Raw genomic sequence first — 27,307 nt, 5'->3', positions numbered from 1 at the left:
AGCCCACTTTTTATAAAGGCTTAGTCATCAAAATTTTTCAAATCAACAAAAATGAAAAAAGCCCCAATTTTTCAATAAGGAACAGCCTATAATTCCAGAGACTGCTTCAGCACTGGATGTCCATTATGTATTGTGTTCAGATATGAATCCAGTGGCTTCATAGTGACTTAATGAAGGTTACTCATCATCTGCCAAAAAAATCTCATCGCGATTTATGAGACAAAACACAAAAAATCTCATTAGCAGAGTTATTAAGAAAACAAAGATGAAGCAAGAATGCCTAGTTTAGTTCGTAGCTTGCAGAACCTCTCTTCTATCAATGGTTTGGTGAATATGTCAGCTAGCTAACCTTCAGAATTAACAAACTAAATATCTAAATTTCCATTTTGCACATGCTCTCTTATCGAATGAAAACGAACTTCAATGTGCTTTGTTCTAGAGTGGAAAACATGGTTTTCGAAAATGTTAATAGCACTCATGTTGTCACAAAATAATGGAATATTAGAGACATTAAGTTTATAGTCAGCTAGTTGAGTTTTCAGCCATAATAATTGAGAACAACAAGAAGAGGCTGCAATATACTCAGCTTCGGCTGTTGAAAGGGCCACAGTAGCTTGCTTCTTGCTAGACCAAACAATTAGAGATTTTCCTAGAAAGCAGCACATGCCACTTGTGCTTCTTCTATCAATCATATCCCCAACAAAATCTGCATCACAGAAACTCACTAATTGAAATGAATCAGTCTTAGGAAACCATAAACCATAGTTAGTGGTACCAAGCACATATCGGATGATCCTTTTGACAGCTGAGAGATGGGACTCCTTAGGCTTTGATTGAAACCGTGAGCAAACTCCAACACTTTGGATGATATCAGGCCTTGAGGAGGTTAGATACATCAAAGATCTAATCATCCCTCTATAGCGTGTCTCATCAACATTTCTACCATGGTCATCCTTATTAAGCTTGATATTAGGATGCATGGGGGTTCCCATTGGCTTAGCACAGTCCAGCCCAAACTTCTTGACAAGTTCCTTTGCATATTTTTCTTGATGGATGAATATGCCTTCTGCAGTTTGCTTGATTTGCAAGCCTAGAAAGAAATTGAGCTCTCCCATCATGTTCATATCAAATTCATTTGTCATAAGCTTAGCAAAATCTGCACACAAATCCTCATTAGCCGAACCAAATATGATATCATCAACATAAACTTGCACAAGATTAAAATGATCATGATCATTTATAATAAATAAAGTGGTGTCAGTGGCTCCTCTTTGAAAGTTGTTTTTCAATAAAAATGAGCTAAGCCTCTCATACCAAGCTCTAGGAGCTTGTCTTAAACCATACAAGGCTTTGGCTAGTTTGAAAACATGGCTAGGAAAAGTTTTGTTTTCAAACCCAGGTGGTTGAGCCACATAAACCTCTCTATCTATTATGCCATTTAGGAAAGCACACTTTACGTCCATTTGGAACAGCTTGAAACCACAGTGAGCGGCATAAGCTAGGAGCAATCGGATGGCTTCCATTCGAGCTACAGGTGCAAAGGATTCATCGAAATCAGTCCCTTCCTCTTGATCATATCCTTGAGCAACCAATCTAGCTTTATTTCGGACTATGGATCCATCTTCACCCAGCTTGTTTCTGAAAATCCATTTAGTGCCAGTGACTTTCTTTCCATGTGGATAAGGCACCAATGACCAAACTTGGTTCTTCTCAAATTGCTGTAATTCCTCTTTCATAGCTAACACCCAAGATGAATCAGCAAGAGCTTCTTAAATGTTTTAAGGTTCAATCTTTGATAAAAGAGCAATGTTGTTGGATTCGACTCTTTTCAAAGATGAACGAGTGGTTCTACCAGTAGAAGGATTTCCAATTATGAACTCTTCAGGATAGTTTTTCAGAAACCTCCATTCTCTTGGTCTTCTTGACTGATTTGAGGATTCAGGTTCCTCTTGATCAACATTTGCCTCTGCATCAGTATTTTCAGCTGCGACAGGAGATAATTCCAAATTGTCTCCTGCAGAATTGGGATTTTCGCTGCTAACAGATGCAACTTCATGAGAAATTGGATTTTGTGGAACTGGTTCAGTAATCTTTGGAACCTCAGCTTCAAATCTTGGACTATCTTCAATACAAACACTGGGAACATTGTTAGATTCACAGAAAGTGACATGCATGGTCTCCTCAACTGTTTTGGAGTTCTTGTTGTAAACTCTGTAGGCCTTACTATTTGTGGAGTAACCTAGAAAAATGCCTTCATGTGTTTTAGGATCAAATTTTCCTAAATTTTCTTTGATGTTCAGAATGAAACACTTGCATCCAAACACATGAAAATAGCTAAGATTGGGAGGATGCCATTTCCAAAGTTCATATGGTGTTTTCTTTAAAAACTTCCTAATGAGGGTTCTATTTAAAACATAGCAAGCTGTATTTACAGCTTCAGCCCATAAGAACTTAGGAATTTCATATTCACATAACATAGCTCTAGCCATTTCTTGTAAACTTCTATTTCTTCTTTCCACAACACCATTTTGTTGAGGTATTCTTAGACAAGAGAAGTTATGTGATATGCCTTGTTCATCACAAAAAGATTCAAAGAATTGATTTTCAAATTTCTTACCATGATCACTTCTAATTGAAACAATTTTAAAACCTTTTTCATTTTGAATCTTTTTGCTGAATTTCTCAAAAATAGAAAAGGCTTCATGTTTATGAGCAAGAAAGAACACCCAGCCGAATCTAGTATAGTCATCCACAATTACCATGTCATAACTCTTTCCTCCAAGACTTTGAGTCCTAGTTGGTCCAAACAGATCAAGATGCAACAACTCCAATGGTTTCTTAGTAGATACATCTTCCTTGGGTTTAAAAGAGGTTTTAATTTGTTTACCCATTTGACAAGCATCACAAATGATGTCCTTATCAAACTTTATATTAGGAAGACCTCTAACTAAGCCTCTCTTTACAAGCTTGGAGATTTGGAACATGCTAGCATGTCCTAACCTCTTAGGCCACATCCATTTTTCAGATTCCATTAAAGAGAAACAGGTTACATTTTGAACTTTTAGATCATCTAGAGTGATACCATAAACATTATCACTTCTTTTGGCAACAAATAAAATAGCCTATGTTTTCTCATTTATGACTCTACAATCAAATTTCCTAAAGGTTACAGCATATCCAAGGTCACACAATTGACTTATGCTCAATAGATTATGCTTTAACCCATCAACTAAAAAGACACTATCTATGCAAGTTGAAAAATCTTTGCCAACCTTACCAATGGCAATTATTTTACTTTTACCATTATCTCCAAAAGTGACAAATCCTCCATCATACTTGTTGAGTTTAATGAAGAAAGCATCCCTTCCGGTCATATGCCTTGAACATCTACTATCAAGATATCACATGTCCTTTTTCTTCTTGGATGTAAGGCAAACCTGCATGTTCTTCAACTAACCTTAGGTATCCAAATCCATTTAGATCATTTGATGTGAAATCTTCTTGGTTGCCCAAGAGCATTAAAATCATGAACAACTTTATATAGCTTACCATCATTACCAAAAGACCTAGGAAAGATGAAGCATTGAGGAGGATCATGACCATTTCTATTGCACTTGTAGCATTGATTCTTGCTCACTGATTTTTGAGGTTTGCTGAATCCTTTTAGTTTGAAAATCTTGGAAGAGGAGGCTTCAGATTTTTTAAAGTTTGGTTTAAAAACTGCCTTATTTTTCTCTTTGAATCTAAGTCCAGATTTTTCAGATCCAAATCTTTGACTAGCTAGCAGTTTGTTCAGATTTTGAGAGCCTTGAACAAACGTTGCTAAGTCTTCATTCAGATTTTTTATTTGTTCATTCAGCTTTTTGTTTTCAGAAATCAAATCAGTGGAAGCAATAACTTCATGCTTGAGTTTGAATTTCTCTAATTCATCTCGCAAGGCATTGTTTTCTTCTTTTAAAAAATTTTCATTTCCAGTTTCATTTGCCTTTACCTTTTTTAAAAGAAGGTCATTTTCAATCCTCAAAGCCTCATTTTCTTTCTTGTATTTTGCATACTTATCCAAGAGTTTCTTGGAATTGACAGAAATGTCTTTGATAATATAGTGTAGTTCATCAATAGTCAAGTCAGAAAGATCTACCTCATTTTCATTTTCATGGTCTGCCATCAAACATAGCTGAGCTTCTTGATCTGAGCTCTCTGAGCTTGTGTCGTTCTCCAAGTCCTCCCATGTTGCCATTATCACCTTCTTTTTGTCTTTCTTGGATTTTTCGCCTTTCTTAAGTTGAGGGCAATTTGACTTGAAGTGACCAGGTTCCTTGCAGTGATGGCATGTGAACTTGACTTGATCTTTCTTGACATCTTTGGATGAAGAGCTTCCTTTGCCTTTGCTTTTGAATCTCAGTAGTCTTCTCATTTTTCTTGCAAAGAGCACCATTTCTTCATCTGAGAAACTGTCATCAGATTCTTCTCCTTGGGTTGTCATTCTTGATTTTAGTGATATACTTTTCTTTTTGTCATCTTTGTCTTGAGACATGTGAGTGGTTTCATAGGCCAGCAGCTTGCCTCTTAGCTCATCATAGGTGATTTTGATCAAATTATTTCTTCCAGAGATGGTTGTGCTTTTTACTTCCCATTTTTTAGTGAGACTCCTCAGGATCTTCCTCACTAAGGTTTCTTCAGAGTAGCTCCTTCCCATGGCATCCAAATTGTTGATGATTATTGAGAACCTTTCGAACATTTGATCGATGCTCTTATTCTCCTTCATGCTAAACATTTCATACTCCTTCATCAGCATGTCAATTCTGGTCTCCCTCACTTGCTTGGTGCCTTCATGGGTGAGTCTGAGCTTGTCCCATATTTCTTTAGCCGTTTTGCACCTTGACACTTTTCTGAACTCTTCAAAACTAATTGCACAGTGCATCAGGTTGATTGCCTTGGCATTGAGTTCAACCTTCTTCTTTTCTTCCTCTGTCCACTCATTGTCTTCCTTAGCCACAACTTCTCCATCAGCGTTCTGTTTGGTGGGAACGTCTGGTCCATTGAGGATGATCTTCCATATGTTGTAGTCAATTGATTGCACAAAGATTCTCATTCTCTCTTTCCAGTATAGGTAGTTGCTGCCATTGAAATAGGGAAGTCTATTATTAGACTGCCCTTCAGTGAGAGTGAAAGCCACGATGTTGGGATTCATGTTGTTGGCCATGGATCTTTACTCCGAGCTGTGAAGCTTGACTCCTTGAGACCTTGCTCTTGATACCAATTGATGGTTCTATATGAACTTGAGAAGGGGGGTTGAATCAAGTTAGCTTAAAACTTAGAGTTTCAAACTCTGTTGCAGTGGAAGCTTAAGTTGCAGGAGATTATTTGAAATTATCTCATACGCAGAACATTAAAAGAGTAGAGAAGAGAGAAAGAAGGACAGCATGTATCCTGGTTCGGATTCTCAGTGCCATGAATCCTATGTCCAGTCTCCACCACAAACTATGGTGGAATTTTTACTATAATTCTCAGGTTACATACACCAATACTATTGAATTAATTCCTAATTCAACTAGTATCTACCCCTAAGCTTTCTTCCCAAAGCTTAGCATCCCAAGTGCTGTCCCAACTTGAAAAGGGAATCAAACAGATTTAGACTTCACCCAGTGCTATCCCAACTAGGCAAGGGGAACTAATCCTAGTTCATATACCCAAATTACATCAGAAGAAAAAGTGGCTATTTTGCATTACTCTTGCCTTTTCTCTCTTGGCTTTTGAACCTCACATATTTGCCTTTTCTCAAAACAGAAAATAACGCAAGACAGCCATAACACAAAGATCAGAATTAAGCTTGAGTAGAAGAAAAAGATTCTAGCTCAATGTATGAGATGGTGCTCTGTATGTGTGTTCTCTTTTTCTTGCCTCCAAATTATGAAGAGAGGCTTCTTATATATCTTCAACTTGACTTCATTGTTGCCTCTTTCATTTCCTCTTTCATTTCCTTGTACCAGCTGCATGTTGGAGCTGTCTCAGCTGGCATGCAGTCCTTGCTCCATTCTGCTCCACCACCTCTGCTGTCCGAGGAGCTCGTCCACCATCTCTGTGGTCCTTTCTTTGCTTTCTTCCTTGGCATGCTTCTCCTTTTGTATTCTGCTCCATTTTCTTGCTGCTACTACTCTTTGCAAGTTTGTGTTTTGCACAACCACGATCCACAGCAGAGCTTTTGCTGATGTCCTTGGGTTAGTGGGGATCCTTGTGTCTTGTTGCTTTGCTAGAGCCCCAGCTGTCCTTGATGATGTCTTGTCTTTCTTTTCTTTTTGCCAAATGTATACCCTTTTATTCTTGCTGAACGGTGCAACAAGAATGAGCTTTGGCTCTTTTATATTGCTGAAGCACTTGTTGGACTTGAACATATGGGCCTGCATCACTGAACACTCACATTAAACTATATTGGGCTTTTCACCCAAAACAATGTTTGTCATCATAACTTAACCCAAAATCAAACTAGGCTCAACAGTTTATGCAAAATTTATGTTTGAAAAAATAAAATTAAAGATCCAGCTAACTATTGAAGAGTCAAATGCTGGCTTAGAGTTATTTCTTAAGCAAGCTTCTTAATCTGATGAATCTAAATACCAAATATTTGCAATAGCAATTTATTTTTGGTTTCACATAGAAAATTAGTAAAATTCATAGATGTACATATGTGAGGTTACTGTCATTACTGGTAAATATAAAGTCTTATGAATACTTAGGGGACAAGTATACTTATACCATTACTCTGTTTATGGTTAGTTTGTTTCTAACCTCGATAATTTTTTAAATGTTGTTACGGTTAAACGTGAAAGTGAATCAAGCAAGGACCTGGCTCCAGCTTTAACTTAATTATTTTAGCCTAGCTTTTACATTGGCATAATACTTTCATTCGGGTGTAAATTTACAAGTTTACATTTTCAATAGATAAAAAAAGTGTTATTTTTATCGATCAAACTATTAAATTGTGATTACATATTACATATTACATTATGAATTATTTGTGTAGTTTTTTTATATAAAAAACAATGTTAGTTTTGATTAATCATGAAGATTATACATGTTAGTTTTGATTAATCATGAAGATTATACACAATAGAAATTCGTTCATTTCACATTTTCACTGGATACATCTCCTAAGGCCTAAACCGTAACTTGCCTCACCACCATTATAGAAGTTAAAATAAATGTAAAATTTTATCAAGTGGACATATAATAAAGATGGAATTTAAGGATCCTTGAGTCAAAATGATAAGAGAATGTTTTTTTTTTTAAACTTATTTTGGGGTATGATTTAACAAAATGTAACAAGACTGGGCATATAATATTAAAACCCAAAAGGGATTATTATTATTATTGGATGGAAATGGTTGGGTCTATTGCCCAATTCCATACTCTCACTTGACCTGATCCATCACCAGTGAAAAATATGCCACCAGGCCCCATCTTAATTGTTCGTATCTCTTGTTTTGTGAATATTTTTCCTCTATCTAGAAATCTGAAAAAGATGTGGCAAAGTATAAAGAGTTAGTCAACATCTTAGTTACCATTAAACCAAATCAAACCATTAATCAAAATTATACTTACGAAGGTAACTCATAAAGGCGTAGAGTATTATCAGTGCAAGAGCAAAGCAAAATTGGCTTTCCTTGTGAATCATGCACCCCACAAAGAGCAACCACACCCTACAGCCACATCATACCATTAATTAATCATCAAAAAACACATGCATATTTACTTGTATCAACATAAACAAATGAATTCAAACATCTATACATGTTCTTCTTTGTGAGTGTATGTTACTTCTAACTTTCCACTTTCTGTAGTAACCCACACCTGTACAAGAGAGAAATCAAGATTACAAAAATTATATACTAGTAAATGATACGAATTCAACAAATAATGCAAACCAACCTTTACTGTTTTGTCCAGTGAACAAGATAGAAGGAACTGGTCCCAGCAGAGAACTGACATCACAATAGATGTGTGATCCGTTAATATCTGTAGACACTGTAAATGTTCAAGGTTCCACACCTGAAAGACAACATCCAATTAAAAAAAGTATGAAATTACAATCCAAGACACAATAAATAATGGAGTACATGCTTGTGCTTATGATTAATCCTATGCAACTTACTCTTATAGTGTTGTCCATTGAAGCAGAGTAAAGTCTATTGGGTCCAACTACTAATGAAACAACACCACGCGAGTGACCTGTAAGCGATGCAGCAGGCTCAAAGACATTGACCACTACGTTAAATTTCCATGCCAATATAGACCCATCCTAAAATACAAGAGCCAAGAATAAATTATGTTTCTACACTAAACAAATAAAGAGTGAATTGAGAAAACGATTTACCTGTGTACCAGCAAAGAGAATATCATTGTTGACAACAAGAGCATATACTTGTCCAACAGGGCCTTGTAGACTTAGTTCCATACAAGTTTGAGTGTTCCAAGCCTGCATTACCATTTTATCAGCCAAACATGATGTGCTGTGTCTGGTAAAAAAATCATATGCCAATCTGTGACTTCTCTTACCCTAACACAATTGGGTATACCAACAAAAATCCAAGGTCCTTCATTGATCATGCACCCTACTTCGCCACCAACATTGATCTCAGCAGTACACTGCAATTCGCACACAAAACCAAGCTCAGCATTGAAACATGCATATTAAGAAAAGAGTGGGAACATAACCTGTCCAGACTGGCAGTCCCAAACTCTGAGAGTCTCATCAATACTTGCAGTATAAAGCTTATCGGAACCAGAAGGCAGAGCTATTCCACTCACAACCTGTTCAGTTCAACACAAAACTAACCCATCAACTTCAAGAACGATCATGATTATGTTACCAAGATTGTTTTACTTTTACCTTGGTGTGGCCTTCAAGCTGAGTCAGCAAAGAGAAACCATCCCCACAACTCCAAGAATGAATGAACTTACACCTCTCACCATAACCACAATTCCCCTGCACCCAGTAATTACAGACTTTATCAGCCTTCCTAACTGCTCTATGATTACCTCCACCACAGCCATGGCCCCACGTGGAAGTGCCATTCATAAAAGTATGGCTCCGGCGGCCATTATTATTATTGCAAGACATGGTGCTACCGTAGACGGTGGCGCTGTGGAGAAAGGGGCAGGGATGTCTGTTGCAGTTTCCAGCTTGCCAATGGTAGCACACTTTTTTTTGGTGGTGCCTGGTGTCGGCCGCCGTGGCTCCAGCAAGACGGTGGAAGACACGCTTGTTGCCCCCATCTACATCCATGTGCGTCGCTGTGGATTGGAATAAACGAGAAGGAATTTAAATTCAAGTTCGATGGAAGTAGATTGAATTGGATCGCACAGCGTGCCAAATCATGGTACCGTGGGAATGGGATCATCAAGTTTGGAGGAGGTTGGGGCAACCCTGATTCCCAATTTAGATGCAGAGTGGAACTGTCTATGTATTAGAACAAGAATTCATTCAAAATACAGACCATAATAATAATAACAGAAAGATAATATCTCAAAGATGTGTCAGTTATTTGTATATGCATGGCTTAGTTATAAACATTAAACAATTTTGGGCGCTATTATGTATTATCTTGATAAAAAAAATATTTTTTTATAATAGAAAAATAAAAAACAATTTAAAAAGTTATAATTTACATCTTTTTTAAAAGAAATTTTTTTAAAAAAATTATATATTAAATAAATAAAAAAATATTTTTATATTGTTATACTTTTATTTTTTTATAAAATCTTTAAAAAAAATACTTCGAAAAAAATTATTTTAAAAGCTCATCCAAACCAATCCTAAATGTTGTCTGATATTATACTTTTATATTTTAATTAATATTTTTTACATGATAGCAAGTGGGTTTTTGTTTTAAAGTTATATAAATATAATAAACCGAAAATTGAAGTGGGGAAATAGAAGATGAAAAAGTTATCGCTATTGGATTCCAACTGCCGTGGATAAATCGTCAGTTTCAATCCCATCTTTATATTCATTGTTTCTGGTGTCTTTCTGAACTCATCCTTATGTTCCTTTTAGACAGGTGAGTTTTCTGTCCTATGACGACTACTTAGAGAGAGGGGTTTATTGTTGTTTATGTATGCTGAGTTCGAAAAAACTCAATGCAGATTTATTTCCATCCCATAATTCGTGATGCACATGAAGGTGTACATAAGAGGTTAGAGGGTAGTAATTTAGATCCCAAGGAACTAGGTGTTGCAAATTAAAAGAGGGCCAGAAGAAGGACTTTCCAAATGACATTGAGGAATGTGATTTTGACAGAGATATCACACATACAGCACATATCAACGTATTCTTCAATGATGCTGTTTATTTAGAGCTTCGAGGAACAAGTTCTGGTGAAGCATAGCAAGGAAAGATGAAGAAGATAGAGGAGCTCCATTCCTTAAATTAAAGGAGCGTCTACTGCTTCAGGAAACAGCTGGCCTTGATATATACCTTCAAAGTAGTCATGCTTCATTCATGCTTACTCTTTATTTTATTTTCTTAGTATTTTTATAGCCTAACGTCTTGGTCGTTATACATCCTTCTTTTCCTTTGTTAAATTATTAGTGCAATTTTGGTAATCCTTTGTTACATATTTCTCTTATGTTGAAACTACTAATACTTTATGTGAAGTTAAGAAAATACAAATTTAACTTTGAGTATGTATAATAATATAGTTACAAATTGTTACTACTATAAAAAACCATATCAATAAGTAGATTATTAATCCTTATATTATATATACATATATGATTGATTTTATTTTTAATTATACACAATCTGAAGAAATAAATTCCATGTAGCCTTTTTAATCAAATTTTCTATATTTCTATCTATGGTCTATCCACATTCCCCATCACTTTCTGTGGCATCATCCGTACTAGTGTTAAAAAAAACCTAGGAGTACGGACACTTTAGCTCAGAAAGGTCAAAACGTCTAATACTACACAAACAATCTCTTTATTCCTAAAAATAGTTTCTAAATAAATAAATAATGAATGAATGAATGACTTGTATTTTTTGCCTCCTTAAATTAAATTGAATAACTCCACAAGGATACTTCGGCATCATCAAATTCCACGTCATCAACGCCATACTCACTCGCACAGTAATGCGTTGGAGACATCAACGCCATGGTCCTCCAAATCTCCGGCACCCCTTCTTCTTCTTCTTGCTCTTCCGCCGCCTCCGCCACCATGGTCGTCTCTGACGGGCCCTTTACCCCCACAGCACCCTCCCGCCTCACTTCACCAGTCTCCGATTCCGTCACGGGGCGGAATGCCTCGGCAGCTTCCGCTGCAGCCTTCTGGATGTCTCTTGCGTCTGTCGTCTCCGGCACCGGAAGGCGCCACGCCGAGTCTGCGAAGTTGAGGCAGGCAGACCTCCCCCTGAGAGCGATAGCGGCCACGTCGTGCGCACGCGCTGCCATCTCCGCAGTGGCGAACGTCCCGAGCCATATCCTCGTCTTCTTGTTTGGCTCCCTCACCTCGCAAACCCACTTGCCGGAGTTCCTCCGCCGCACGCCGCGGTAGACAGGGTGGCGCGTCTCCCTGAACTTTTTCCTCCCCGCTCTCTTCTTGGGGTGGCTAGCCGCCAGCACTACCTCCCCCTCCGACAACGGCGATGACAAGACAGTGTTATCCGAGGAGCTACTCGCAAGCTGGTTATTGACAATATGATTGATGGGAAACATGCTAATGGATGTAAAGTTTATAACTTTGAAATTATTTGAGTGAATGGAATAGTTTGTTGAAAAGGGTGAGTTTATGGCTTTTGATGTCTTTGTTTCTGGTCTTGACTTGTTGTTGTGTGTGTTTTTGGGAGGGAAATAGAGAATTGAAATTGATGAGTTATATATAGTGTGTGCGGGAAGTGAGACTGTGTTTGAAAGGAAAGTGGCAACGCGGACTCTATGTAGAGGAGACAGCTAAGTAATTTAATGTTTCTAGTATTTAGGGCTTAGTTTATTTGAGGAATTTGATTGGGAGTTATGGGTTGCAGTTTGTCTTTGTCTTCCCACGGTATGGACTATGGTTAAGGAATTGTAAGAACTAATAAGAACTAGCAGAGTGGGCTTCGCCTTTGCATTTAACAAGTTGGAGTGTGGATTATGACACGTGTGACTTTGTCTCCCCACATCTAGTTTCTACTTTCTAGATTTTAAAACTGGATAAGGGGGGGCTTGACTGAAAGGGATAGGAGAAGGTGAAGAGAAAGGAGGGGGTGTGTGTCTCTTGAATTGTGATAAGCCATCCATCACCTGGAAAGAGAGATACAAGAATTCGTGAACTGAACTGGGTGTCCTTGTCATGGTCAAACGAATTGAATCTTTAACCCTATTATTAATATTTTATATTTTATTATCTTCTTTTAAGATTTAAAAATCTTATTTATATATTTTTAATATTTATTTTATATTTTAATGTGTATTTTATTTTAATATAATTCATTTTAATGTATATTTTATATGATTGTTTAAGATTAAAAATTCACTTTGTTCTTTTTTTTTTGGTATTTAATTCACTTTGTTCTTTACCTGATTAAAGGAAGTGCTTGGGCTTAGATCCTTTGGATTTTGTGGGTGGGATTTGCCTAGCGTGAGTACGGGTAGCGCTACCTATTATCCATTCAAATTTGAACCGAACTAATTAAATTGTTTCTGAAATTAACGGATAATCGGATTTTTTCGAACCAAATCGATGATTGATTTTTATTAGTGATTGGTTCGGATATCAATTTTAAGGGTGCGGAACCCAAACCAACTCAAAAACCCGATCATATATTAATCAAATAAAAAAAATAAAAAATATATATATGATTATTTTAATTAGATAATAATTATTCATTATTAATATATTTAGATTTTAATGAGTTTAATTTTTAATGTATTTGGTGTTTAACATGTTTAGATTTTTTTTATTGATGTTATATTTATTGTACTTGTTGAATTTTTAAAATAAAAATTTTATTTTATTTTTTTATAAATTTTAAAATCATTAAATACTCAATTATCCAAACTGAACCAATTCGTTCTTAATCAATTTGATTTTGTTTAGGTACATATACTAAATTTGAACCAAACCAAATCAATTACATTTTAATCGATTCAAATTTAGTTTTATCATAAACCCAAATCAAACCGATTGATGCTCACCCTAGATTTGCCTCCGGTCTCGGCTCCGTCAGTGTGACGTAAAGGTTAGAAAGCAAGAGGAGACAATAGCACCCTTAGATTGAATTATTTAATAGTATAGTTAAGACTTAATTAAAGTGATTTCACAAAGCTGGATTTGCGTAGGGAAATGATACTGTGGACTTGGATCATGGACAGACAACTCACAAAACCAGGGTTCATACTTACATAACCACATGCCAAAAATATGTGTGCGTACTGCGTAGGCATAGCGTTATTTTTCTTCTCTTATTTGCTAGCTTTTTGTCCCAACTTGCCAATAAAATACCATTAACTTAAAGTTTAATGAGTGTACCAAATCAAAGAAGTTTGCTCAATGTAAACAAAAAAATTAAAAGAATAAAAAGGAGGGGGTGGAGTGGTTTATCGGTAGACAATTATGTTTTCTATAACAAAATAGAATAAATTATTATGAATTTTGACAAATAGATGACGAGAGATTAAAAGAATTTGACAGTTGACTCGCATATTCTTTTTAGTTTACCTTTAATAAATTAATGAAATATTATTAACAATTTTTAGCGTTATGATTCTTTGTTTATTTATTTATTTGGTCATGCTCCATGGAAGGTTCTGAGTTCTTTTTTTTTGGAAAAGTATACGAAACCAAGAGGTAATCAGACAAAAATTAAACAACTTAATTATTTATAATGATTTTAATTAATTTTATTTATTTATATATTAAAATATTTGTTATTAATTAGTTTTAATGTCAAATTCAAGTGTGAAGAGATACGTTGAGGTATTCTTAGCTAGAATCACGGTGAAATCTCTACGGAATTCACTTCCTCTCTACGACTGCAGTAAATCATTCAAAAAATATATAAAAACACATCTATTTAGTATGAAAAAGAAACATACTTAGTAGAAGAAACATTCTAATATCTAGCATAAGTACTATCTACATAGAGGTTTTAGATTTATCTAAAGGTATTTGGCTGATTTTTTACTAGTATCCTCTTGGTTCCCTAATATTGTTGTTTCTTTTTGTTATTAGAGTCCTTTTTTATTTATTTTGGTAATGTGGAAGGTTATTCCGAGTTTAATGGTCTGGTTTGGGTTTGCTCTGAGCCCAACAAAAGCCCAACAAATGGAAGCTTCTTCCATTGAATAAATAGGAACAGTAGTTGACCCAAAACAAACACGAGAATAGAAAAGGAGGGAAGGGTGACCCAAAGAAACAAGAAAAAATTAGAGCACGACAAAAAATAAGAAGAAGGAAAAGGAGAAAATAGTTAAAAAGAAAAGAAGTAGGGCCAGTCTGAAATTTCTAGAGTGTGAGGCCTCAACCAATTACTAAACTCAACTGAGCACATAGTCAGAGATGCCTTTTCTGTGAGGTGACATCCATCACACTTTCCCAAACGCGGTTGACAGTTATTAACTGCCTTTTTCCATCCGTACTTTACTATTACTGTTGCCTTGTCCCCTTCATACCTAATATAGAGTAATCTAAAATCACAAATCTTAAGGGCTATCTTTCTTTCTATTTGATTTCTAGTTTTTGTTGTAAAATCTAGTAAATCATCCTAGATAGTGAATATTTTAAAGACAAGTATAAGTAAATAATAAAAATATTAAATAATATGAATAATAAATATATTGAATGTTTAATTTATTAAGTATGTAAATGATTATTTTAATATTATAATTTAAGTAAGTAATTTAGAATGTAATATTATTTTATTTGAATTGGATCAATTTTAAAATTTGTTGTTCATATTATTTAAAAAAGTTATTAATTACTTAATATAACCCATGTTTTAAAAGCTCTAGTTAATAAATATATCAACAAGCACTTGTCAAATATATTATGAAATAAAAAATTAAGCTTTTAGTCATTGTGAAAATAATTTTAATCTTATTTTTATATTTTTCATATATTGATTAATGAAGCCCATCGATATTGTACATCCAGAATATTTTACTGGTGAATTATAGTGACGGTGCGGGACCCAGGTTATTCAAATTGAATGACTGATGAAGAAAACGACGAAAAGGGTTCTATTTACCGAGATAACAAAAAGGTTGGTATTCCTTTGTTCATTTTACGCGGAACCGAGTAGAATACGTGGATTCCCACAATTATTTTGTACCGTTTTTTTTTTTTCAATTTTCTATCTGAAGCAAACAATTAAATATACATGTTGTTACTATTTTGACCTTAGACTCTTTAGAGAGTTAATCAATGTTAGTATTCAATTTGTCAATGAACTTGTATATAGAATGCATGATTTTCTGGGGAAACAAACATAGGTCACATAATGTGATAGTGACTGGCTATAAGGTAGATTAAAGGGATGCAAAGTTTGGGCCCAGAGACACCATTTAATTTCGGCTTTTTCTTTCCATCCTTATGAAGGCAGTGCCTAAGTTCTTCTATTATTATTCATCCACAATCAAGACAAACCAACACACAGAGAAAAAAAGTGGGCCATTCTTTATGGAATGATCAGCTAGTAAAATCCATAGACTCAGTTACACACAAGGTAAAAAGGTAAAGGGGCAACAGAATTAGATGTTTAAACGTGGTTCCAATAAATTAAGCATTTACAACAAGTTTTTTGTTATTTTTATATTTACAAGAAATTTTTACTGCACATCTCTGATTCTCCAGTGAAATTATATAGTCACAAGAAAGTTTTTCAAATGGGTGAAATTATATAGTCACACAAAAGGGATTTTGAGTGACACAATTTGTGCATAAATCTAGCCTTCACCTTAAGAAGGGGCTTAAACATACGGTGTTACATGTGATGAATTATCTTTTATGAAAACTAAATTAGTTAGATAGAGATATATAAATAATTTTATATTTAATATATTTTTCCTTTTTGAATTTGAAATATGAAGAATTTTAAGTCTATTTCCTTTTTTTTTTACAAAACAAAGATATATGAAGGAGTTAAATCAAATTAATGGCACAAATGTTTCTTTTGACTAGTAATTATCAGCCGTGTCCTATTCTATTATCTTTAACTTGACATTCTACACTTATTATTACAAGTTTTATATCTTCTAAAATTACACACAATCTTCATAATACCTAATGTTTAACACGTTTCACACACAAAAGGGCAATTCTTATGATAATTTGTTTTTGAATGTAGAAATTGATACCTTACAACTGATAAAGAGACGGTGAACCACTGACTCCATGATAAGACCGTACAACAGGCTATGTGATTTTCACTTTTATGCCTATATATTCAATTGCTAAGGACAAATCCCCGCTTAGCCCCAAAATTGGATATCATACAACGACAAATCTTTTTCTTTTTTTATTCACATAAACAGTACACTACTGTATGTCAAATACAAAACTCTTTTTCTAAAACATCTTTATATTGAATCAGAAAAATTAAAAAATAAATTAGGATTTATATTTTTTATTATGCCCTAAACACAGTCATATTAACTAATACTTACTAAATATATTTAATTATAATAAATGATTTCAACATTATAACTCAGTTAAACGATTAATTTTCAGTTTCTCTTTTGTAATTCATGTGGAATTTTAACATTTTTTCTTCTTTTATTCGGTAACTAACAATTCTTCTCAATGGCTAAATAAAATAGTTATAAAATAAAGAATAAATACAAGGAATTTTTTTTTTTTGAGATAAATATACTATATAAATTTTGTTTATCAGAATTAAGTGTCTGAATATTTTTTATAAGTGCTACATTTATACCACCCGAAATTTTTTTTATTTGAATAGAAAAATTATGATGTAATCTCGTGTTCAACATAGTATATGTTACGGTCTGGCTCAAGCCACGCACGGTCGACCCGACCCATTGACGACCCGACCCGAACGACCGGATGCAAACGGATCACAGCGCGACCCGGACACGCGTCTTTGGCAGCTTCCCGCTACAGCTGTGAGGAAGCTTCGAGGAAGGTGGGCCTGTCCTCGTAGGGCCCACCTCTGACACGATATAAATAGGGAAGGATCTGCCCTTTCCTCGAGGTACGTCATATCCTTTCACCTAATCATTCTGTCCGCCTGCACATGCTGACTTGAGCGTCGGAGCGTTTTTGCAGGTGGCACCCCCCTCATTCTCTCTCCGCAACAAGTGCTCGGCTACTCGGCAAACCCAACCCCAGCACGACCAAGGCAAGGCGTCCCCACTCCCTCATCTATTCACCCGATCTGTCCGGAGACCGACTACCGAACATTGGCGCCGTCTGTGGGGACTTCTCGACCTAAATGGAAATCGCGCTGGGTCCCGGAGACCAAGCCCGAGCAGCCGGAGCGGAGGGGGCGGCTTCCGTCGCCTCGCTGAGGGGGCGGCGGAGGTCCCCCCGACAACACACAGAACATCACACGAGAGCGCGGCCCTTCGGGGGAACAGGCGGCGATAGCGCCATAATAATGCAGGAGCTACGCCACAGGGTCCAGAACTTAGAGCGACAGCTGGCCGACCGGGAACGGGACGGACGAACTACCGATCCCAGCTACACCCCGTCCCCCGAAAGCGAGGAGGGAGACTCTCACGGAAGCCGCTCGCGGCGTACATCCGCAACCCGAACGGAAGCGGAGAGCACGCGGGAGGAGTCTCCCATACCGAGAAGACGAAATGACACGGTCATCTACTCCCGTGGAAGGCAAACCCGTCGAGCGGCAAGAGGTCGCGAAGACGGGGAAGGGAGATCCGAGAGAACGCGACAACCTGTGATAATGGGCGTCACCCCATTCCACCGATCTATCCTCGAGGTCCGGTTGCCGAAACACTTCGACAAACCAACGGACATGAGGTACGACGGAACTCAAGACCCTCTAGAACACCTCACAGCCTTTGAGGCTAGGATGAATCTGGAGGGAGTGGGGGACGAGGTAAGATGCCGTGCCTTCCCGGTAACCTTAGCAGGGCCAGCAATCAGATGGTTTAACGGCCTCCCACAAGGATCCATCTACAGTTTCTCGGACATAAGCCGCGCATTCCTGGCCCAATTTACAACAAGGATAGCGAAAGCGAAGCACCCTATCAACCTTCTAGGGGTAACCCAGAGACAAGGAGAACCGACCAGGAGGTACCTAGACCGGTTCAACGACGAATGCTTGGAAATCGACGGCTTAACCGATTCGGTGGCCAGTCTTTGCCTGACAAACGGCCTCCTCAACGAGAACTTCCGAAAACACCTTACCACGAAACCGGTTTGGACAATGCACGAAATCCAAACAGTAGCCAAAGAGTACATAAATGATGAGGAAGTCAGCCGAGTTGTGGCCGCCAACAAACGGCAGCCCAGCTACAATCAAGTCCGGCAACAGGGCAATGGGGAAAGGCCGAAAGGACAATCCAGGGAAGAGGCGCTGAGTAAAGCACCAAGGACATTCCCCCGAATTGGAAAATTCACCAACTACACTCCGCTCACTCTCCCCATCGTGGAAGTCTACCAACTAATAGCCGGAAAAGGAATCCTGCCGAAGCCCCGACCACTCAAAGACCGCACCGGAGGGAGCAAGAACCTTTACTGTGACTACCACAAGGGTTATGGTCACCTAACGCATGATTGTTTTGATCTAAAGGATGCATTGGAACATGCGATAAGGGAAGGAAAGCTAGCGGCCTTCTCCCACTTGATCAGGGAACCGAGGAGGCGACATCGCGACCAAGACGAAGAAGGCAAGACCCGATCGGCAAAGCGGCGACAAGAGCCAGAGGACGGAGAACACGGCCTCACCGTGATAAACGTAGTAACGGCCAAAAACGCCACTCCTAGATCCAGATCTGCACACTGGAAGGACGCGAAGATATTGTCGATCTCCTCCTCCTTGACGCGAAACTCTAGAAACCTCCATGCATTTCTTTCGGCCCAGAAGACCAATGGTTTGACGACGTCCCGGACAATCCACCCATGGCCATAACGGCCCGAGTAGGGACCGGTCTCGTCAAGCGCATCCTTGTTGATACGGGTGCGGACTCGAACATCATGTTCCGCAACGTGTTCGATGCACTGGGACTGAAGGACGCCGATCTAACGACTCACCAACACGGGGTCATTGGACTGGGCGACCACTTCATCAAACCGGATGGGATAATATCCCTCCCGATCTCAGTAGGACAATCTCAGGGCAGGAAATCGGCGATGGCCGAGTTCGTGATCCTCCGTGACTCCACCGCCTATAACATCATTCTAGGAAGGAAAACGATCAATGATTTCGAGGCCATAATCAACACCAAGCTGCTAGTCATGAAATTCGTTACCGACGACGGATCCATAGGGTCCATAAGGGGAGACCTTGAGACGGCGGTCGCTTGTGACAACGCCAGCCTCTCCCTTAGAAAGAAGTCCAAGGAAGCGTCCGGTGTGTTCCTAGCCGACCTTGATGCCAGAGTAGACGACAAGCCGAGACCAGAACCAGAAGGGGATCTGGAGAAATTCAGAATCGGTGACGAAGAGGGAAAGTTCACATTCATTAACAAGAACCTCCCACATGAGTTGAAGGAGCCTTTGGTCGAAATGATAAGAGCCAACAAGGATTTGTTTGCCTGGACCCCAGCCGACATGCCGGGCATAGACCCAAAAATCATCTCGCATCATTTAGCCGTCAAGGCAGAAGCGCGCCCGGTGGCCCAACGGAGGAGAAAGATGTCGGCGGAAAGAGCAGAGGAGGTGGCCAGGCAGACGGCCAGCCTCCTAGAAGCAGGCTTCATACGGGAAGTCGACTACTCGACATGGCTCTCGAATGTAGTGTTGGTGAAAAAGCACAACGGCAAGTGGAGAATGTGCGTAGACTATTCTGACCTTAACAAAGCATGTCCCAAAGATTGCTTCCCCCTCCCTAACATTGATGCACTCGTCGACGCTGCGGCGGGATACCGATATCTAAGTTTCATGGACGCCTACTCCGGTTACAACCAGATTCCGATGCACCGTCCAGACGAAGACAAGACGGCGTTCATAACGCCAGGAGGAACTTTCTGCTATAAAGTAATGCCATTCGGCCTAAAAAATGCGGGGGCAACATATCAGAGGCTGATGAACAGGATATTCCACGACCTCATAGGGAAAACAGTTGAAGTCTACGTGGACGACATCCTGGCAAAAACTACACGACCTGACGACCTTTTGAACGACCTGGCGAGTGTATTCGCGTCCCTCCGACAACACGGTATGAGGCTGAATCCCCTCAAGTGTGCTTTCGCTATGGAAGCCGGGAAGTTCCTCGGATTCATGATAACCCAAAGAGGGGTAGAAGCCAACCCGGAGAAGTGTCAGGCGATACTCCAAATGAAGAGCCCAGGCAGTATCAAGGAAGTCCAAAGATTGGCAGGTCGATTGGCCTCATTGTCGCGTTTTCTCGGAGCATCGGCAACAAAGGCCCTACCGTTCTTCAATCTCATGAAGAGGGGAATAGCGTTCGAATGGACACCCGCATGCGAGAAAGCCTTTCAACACTTTAAAGAAATCTTGGCGACACCGCCTGTCCTCGGGAAGCCAGAAGAAGGGGAGCCATTATACCTATACCTCGCCATAACAGGAGAAGCCTTGGCCTCAGTTTTGGTACGAGAAGAAGGAAGGGCACAACAACCAGTCTATTTTGTCAGCAGGGCCCTACAAGGGGCAGAGTTGAGATATAACAAATTGGAGAAGTTAGCTCTGGCACTCCTGACCTCTTCGAGGAGACTAAAGCAGTACTTCCAAAGCCACCAAATCATCGTGAGAACAGATCAGGGAATCCGGCAAGTGCTTCAAAAGCCCGACCTGGCGGGGAGAATGATGACTTGGTCAATCGAACTCTCTCAATACGACATACGATATGAACCCCGGCAAGCCATCAAAGCGCAGGCGATGGTGGATTTTCTAGTGGAAGTAGCGGGAGACCCAACCGAAGACACGAACACACGGTGGAAGCTCCATGTGGACGGAGCCTCCAACCAGACGTTCGGGGGTGCCGGGGTTATCCTAGAAAACCCGGCTGGAGTCGTATACGAGCAATCAATTAAGTTCGATTTCCCCGTTTCAAATAACCAAGCAGAGTATGAAGCCCTCATAGGAGGCCTAACGTTAGCAGCAGAGGTCGGGGCGACAAGGTTGGAGATATGCAGCGATTCGCAAATCGTCACTTCCCAAGTGAACGGGAGCTATCAAGCTAGGGACCCACTGCTGCAGAAATACTTGGAAAAGGTCAAAGACTTGAGCCAAAAGTTTGAAGAAGTCACGATCAAGCACGTCCCAAGAGAAAAGAACACACGGGCAGATCTCTTGTCGAAGTTGGCCAGCACAAAGCCGGGAGAAGGCAACCGGTCTCTAATCCAAGGAAAGTTGAAAGAACCGGTAGTCACATTACACCTCTCAAAGCTAAGCCCTTCCTGGTTGGATCCCATTATCAACTTCTTAGAAAGCAGCAAGCTCCCCGACGACGAAAAAGATGCCAAAAAGCTAAGAAGGGAAGCCGCCAGATACGCCATCATCCAAGGTCAGCTTTTCAGGAAGGGATTCAATCATCCCCTACTGAAGTGTTTGCATCCCGACCAGACGGACTACGTCCTTAGGGAAGTCCATGAAGGGTGCTGCGGCCACCATATAGGAGGCAAAGCCCTAGCAAGGAAGTTAATCCGAGCCGGATATTACTGGCCATCGATGATGGCCGACTCCAAGGAGTTCGTCAAGAAATGTGTCAAGTGCCAAGAAAACGCCAATTTCCATCGAGCACCCGCCTCTGAGCTCAACTTGCTAACGGTTTCTCGACCATTCTCTCAGTGGGGAATCGACCTCTTAGGACCTTTTCCCGTCGGCCCGGGACAAGTCAAGTACCTCATAGTTGCTATCGACTATTACAGATAGCAAGAAAGGTGCGTGGGCCGACGAGCTGGCCTCGGTCCTATGGTCCTACCGAACAACCGAACAATCCTCCACCAAAGAGACACCCTTCCGACTAACCTACGGGTCAGATGCAGTGATACCCGTAGAGATGGAGAGCCGAGTCCACGATTACTCCTGAAGGGAGTAGACGAAGCCGTCGAGAAAGACCTGATAGAAGAAACCAGGGAAATGGCCCATCTGGCAGAAGCAGCGCTAAAACAAAGAATGGCCTTACGCTACAACGCCAAAGCACTCAAAAGGAAGTTCGAGGAAAACGACCTCGTCCTGAGACGTAACAACATCGGCCCACCCACCCCGGGAGAAGGCAAACTAGCGGCGAACTGGGAAGGACCATATCGAATCAAAGAGGTAATCGGAAGAGGAGCATACAAGCTAGAAAGACTCAATGGCAAGGAGGTCCCGAGAACATGGAATGCCAATAACTTAAGGAGGTTTTATTCATGAGCCATCTATTTCGTGATAGCACTTCAGTGTCTTTGATATAATGATTGAACCCCCCTAACTTTTTACATTCCATTCCATATTTGCCCATGCTATTTTGCCTACGTTATTCTCTATATTTGCCTATGTTATTTTCCAAATTCTAACTTTCTGAGCGATCACTACAAGAACGGCGATACGAGGCCTCGGGACTGATCACCCCGGGAGCCCCACAATTCAAAAAATACGGCGAACGACTACAACAAAAGCGCACGCCATAAACGGCTAACGCGAGTAAACGGAAACGCGAAGTAAATTGACGACAAATAAAACAAGAAGTTAAACTTACGGGCAAACAAGCCCACAAACCCACTAACGGGCGCCAAAGTCATAGTAACAGGTTCAAAAACTTCAAACAATACAAACATCACTTTTTCGGCATATCGACAACTTTGCCGTCCTTAATGGTCTTGAAAACTCCGATCGCCGACACATCGAACTCCGGGGAAACGATCTTCACCTGAGCTTTGAGGGCCTCCTCAGTCATAAAAATCGCATTCTTGCCCTGCTCCTTAACTTCCTTATGCTTCCGCTTGAACAATTCGGCTTCCTCCCGAGCAACCTTGGCAGCCGCCGCTGCTTCATCCCGCTCTTTCTCCATAACGGACACCCGACTCTGCGCGGCACTCAATTGGCTCTTCAAGGTTGTCTCTTGCTCCGTTAGACGGGATACGGAGGCATCGGCAGTCTTCAATTTCTCCTCTGCCGAAGCAGCTTTCTTCTCAGCAGCATCAACCTTATTTCCCGCTTCAACCAGCTGATCCTGAAGTGTTTTAACTTGGGTTTTGTACTTATTATTGGCATCAACAGCGGACTCGAGCTTCCGACGAAGCGAGGCCATACCAGAAAGTTCGAACTCCGCTTTCCGGGCTATGGCCGCGCCGCGAAGGAGGGTGCGGTACATCCATCGAGCCTGCCCCGATAGGTCGGTACCATGGAAATGATCCTCTGTGCCCGGAAGCAGTTGAGCGTCTATGAACGTTCCGGCATCAAAGTTCCTTTCCATAACAGTCAAAACACCCTCAGGACTAGACTGGGACCTTTGTCTCTTGGGAGTAGGGATGACGGACAACTCTTCCTCCTCTTCCCGATGAGAGGAAGAAGACTGCCCGGGAATAGCAATTTCTGGAGGAATCTGAGTCGCGGAAGTCAGGGTGGCGGCGGAGGTCGGGGTGGCGGCCTTTGCGGACGCATCGACGTCGGCAGCGGGCACTTCTGGAGGAACCGTCGCTTGTTGCCCTGCGGTCTCCTCACCCTCGTCATCCTGAAGAAAGGTTTGAAACAAGTTGTCCATGCCGGTTACTTCGGCAGAAAGTCCCACTACAATACAATTTGAAAAACGAACAAGTCAAATAAAAGAAGCAATAGGAAAATTTAAACAAGCGACCACACGGCAAAAGGAACTCACAGACATAGTCTCTGGCAGCCTCACGGTTTCCCATGAGGAGATGGAGATTCACGTTATTCCTTCCGAGAACTGCCAACAAGATGTCGGCTACCCGCCGATCCACGGCCGACATCCCTTTGTAAGTAACCTTGACAAAAGGATTAGACCCCGCCCCGAAACTCCAATATGTCGGGATGAGGCGCTCCTTTTCCAAAGATAACCAAAAAGGGTGACGATCCTTAGCCGGACGGACCTTAAAGTACTTGTCCTTGAACCCATGATAGGAGTCCTCGAACAAGCCAAAAATCCTCCGACCCTGGGCAGACCGGAAGGACATGAAACCCTTCTTGTGTTTCCCCTCCTTGGAAGGATTAGTTAGAGTAAAGAAAAAAAGGAAGACGTCGACAGAGGTCGGTAGCTCTAGATATTCACACACCATCTCAAAGCAGCGAATGGACGCCCAGCTGTTCGGATGCAATTGAGATGGTGCCACGGAAATCCGATTAAGGAGGCTCATCTGGAAGGGGGAAAAGGGGATGCGGACCCCGACCTGAGTGAACATGGCTTTGTAGAACCAGATCCAATCGGCAACCCGGGGGGCACTGAAATTAATTTCATAAAGCCGTTCGTGAGGGGCGGGGACATAAACATCATAGTTCGCCTCCTCGTCGGTACCCCCACAAAGATATTCGGCCTGACGAAACTCCGTTAGCTCTTCCTCACCCATTTGGTTGGGAGAGTTCCTGAGGTCGGAAACCACCCACGCGTACGGGTTATAACCCGCGGCGGAGCTTGAAGCTCGGCTAACGACACGAGGCATACCTACAGTGGGGGCACCGCGCGGTTAGTCTGTGAGGCCGGAACCCGGGAAAGACCCAAAGAAACCCCTCATGTCGTGACCACGGGGGGGTTACCAAACAAACCAAAACCAAGGCAAAAACATAAACCCCCCATGACACACCACGGTCAACAGAAAAGAAGAGCGCATCCACAAGAATGCAACCATGAACAACCAGAAATGAACAAGCACGTGGGAAGTGATCATAGCAGACATGCAAATAACCATTGAAGCGATAAGGAAAAACAGAGAGAGCAGTTACTTGGATGAATTGAGGAAATTCCAAGAGGGACGAAGCACACTAGAGCAATGGAAATAACTTTTGAATGATAAGGACGCAAGAAAAACGAATGGGGAAGTATGATCAGAAAAGCAAGAAAATAGAAGAAGAATGGAAAAATAAAACTGTTCAAAACCGCTCTGAGGGAAGCGCGAAAGAACTGAGGGCAAAATCGTCTTTGCACACATGGGGTTTTTTCAATCTTTTATGGGCATTTAATGCCCCGCGCGAAAAACAAGGCGGAAATGGAACGCCCCGAACCACGAACGGGCACGCATGCGGGCAGCGCGTCTCCCACACGAACGGCCGACCAGACGACAACAATGACAGGATGCTCGCCGCCAACAGCCTATACGGCAGATTAATGGCGTGTGGGGGCACTGTTACGGTCTGGCCCAAGCCACGCACGGGTCGACCCGACCCATTGACGACCCGACCCGAACGACCGGATGCAAACGGATCACAGCGCTACCCGGACACGCGTCTTTGGCAGCTTCCCGCTACAGCTGTGAGGAAGCTTCGAGGAAGGTGGGCCTGTCCTCGTAGGGCCCACCTCTGACACGATATAAATAGGGAAGGATCTGCCCTTCCCTCGAGGTACGTCATATCCTTTCACCTAATCATTCTGTCCGCCTGCACATGCTGACTTGAGCGTCGGAGCGTCTTTGCAGGTGGCACCCCCCTCATTCTCTCTCCGCAACAAGTGCTCGGCTACTCGGCAAACCCAACCCCAGCACGACCAAGACAAGGCGTCCCCACTCCCTCATCTATTCACCCGATCTGTCCGGAGACCGACTACCGAACAGTATACATAAAAAGAACAATCATAGTTTCAAGACAGTAAATGGAAATTTAATTAAGATAAACTTTTTAGAAAGAATGTATAGGATTAGGGATAATGTGAGATCAGAGAAATTGTTTTGGTGCAACCGCTTTTGGAACAATAGTTTTGAAGAGCACAGTGGCATTTAATTTATGGTAGTTTTCTTATCAATGGAAAGAACCATATGTGGGAAATGGAAATTTAGGTTTGATGAGGGTAAAGATATTTAGGGATTTAGTTATATTGATTGGTTCGATTTGATTTCTATTAATTAAAACTGAAAATCAAAATGAACCAATAAAAAACTGCAAAATTTTTTTTTTATTTTTGATTTATTTGGTTATCAATTTTTTTTATTCAGTTGATCAATTTTGTTTGAGTTGAATCGATTTTAAATACTCCTAACTACTACTACCCAAAATTTTTATCTATTATACTACCACCTATTTTTCTTCTCTACTATCATTCATAACCAAAAATAATTAAATAATCCAAATAACAAAAAACTCTAATAGTTTCAATAACAAATTTAACTATTAATGGCAGCAAGAATTATATTTTAATAATTAATTCAACAATTTTTATATTAAAAAAAATGAAACAAAGAGCAGCATATTCTTCATGATGAATAAATCCATCAGACTCAAAATCTGGCTCAACCGGAGAAAATGGATATATTCTGACTCTCTTGAGTATATTTATATATTATTAAGTCCATCAAAAATTTATATCTCAAATAAATAAATAAATAACATATACTATAATATTCATATATTTTGAGAATTAATAGTTAAATTCGTTTCTGAAAGATCACTCGTTTTTTAAATTAGTCCTTAAATAATTTTTTTTAGTTATATTAGTCATTGAAAGATAAAACGTAAGTCAAATTGGTCTTTCTATTAGTTAGATGATGACGTATCACATTAAGTGTCATGTGTCACCAGATGATTGATTGACGTGTCAAGTCAGTGACACCTAACATCCCACGTGTCACTTGACATATAAAAAAGTTATTTATAATCAAAATAGTCTCTGAAAGTTCAAACAGTATGTCATTTTCATCCCTAAAATTTTAAAAATTAATCAAAATAGTCTTTATATAATTTTTTTCATAATATTAAATTTAAAATATTTTTTTATAGTACTAATTTTAATATTATTTTTAGACCTTCATAAGCAAAATTCTCTTTACATAAAATAATAAAAATAATAAAATTATTATAAAATTATATTGTCATTTGTATTCTAAAATTTTACTTTTTCTAATTGTAATTTTTACGGTAACATTTTTTATTTAAACGAATTTATCAAATTATTGTAGATTATATATTTAAAAATTTAATATTTTAAATTTCACTAAATAATATAGTAGTTATTTTAAAATTTAAATCTTTAAAATTTTTAAAATTATAACTTTTATTATTTTTTAATTTATATGATAGA

At 39.8% G+C, this 27,307-nt stretch overlaps 3 protein-coding genes across 3 annotated transcripts; all 3 read right to left on the bottom strand.

Annotated features, from left to right (window-relative positions):
* Positions 1–3,481: 3,481 nt before the first annotated feature.
* On the bottom strand, positions 3,482–5,203 carry LOC107466878 (uncharacterized). Its single transcript, XM_016085888.1, has one exon. The coding sequence runs from the start codon at positions 5,201–5,203 to the stop codon at positions 3,482–3,484; it is 1,722 nt and encodes a 573-aa protein (XP_015941374.1).
* Positions 5,204–7,365: 2,162 nt separating this feature from the next.
* LOC107466880 (zinc finger CCCH domain-containing protein 48) lies at positions 7,366–9,283 on the bottom strand. Its single transcript, XM_016085889.3, has 9 exons — positions 8,888–9,283; positions 8,713–8,808; positions 8,554–8,643; positions 8,372–8,473; positions 8,150–8,296; positions 7,927–8,046; positions 7,789–7,848; positions 7,600–7,697; positions 7,366–7,510 (listed from the first exon to the last, which is right to left on the bottom strand). Exons 1-9 carry the CDS (start codon positions 9,281–9,283, stop codon positions 7,366–7,368), a joined length of 1,254 nt encoding a protein of 417 aa, XP_015941375.1.
* Positions 9,284–10,729: 1,446 nt separating this feature from the next.
* On the bottom strand, positions 10,730–11,988 carry LOC107467114 (dehydration-responsive element-binding protein 1D). The gene has a single exon (XM_016086154.3). The coding sequence runs from the start codon at positions 11,712–11,714 to the stop codon at positions 11,055–11,057; it is 660 nt and encodes a 219-aa protein (XP_015941640.1). The 5' UTR covers positions 11,715–11,988; the 3' UTR covers positions 10,730–11,054.
* Positions 11,989–27,307: the final 15,319 nt, after the last annotated feature.

The sequence above is a fragment of the Arachis duranensis genome, chromosome 9 (assembly GCF_000817695.3).
Source record: "Arachis duranensis cultivar V14167 chromosome 9, aradu.V14167.gnm2.J7QH, whole genome shotgun sequence".
NCBI classification, from domain to species: Eukaryota; Viridiplantae; Streptophyta; class Magnoliopsida; order Fabales; family Fabaceae; genus Arachis; species Arachis duranensis.
The sequence above is the reverse complement of the archived record's forward strand: the minus strand, read 5'-3'. Positions and strand labels throughout refer to the sequence as shown.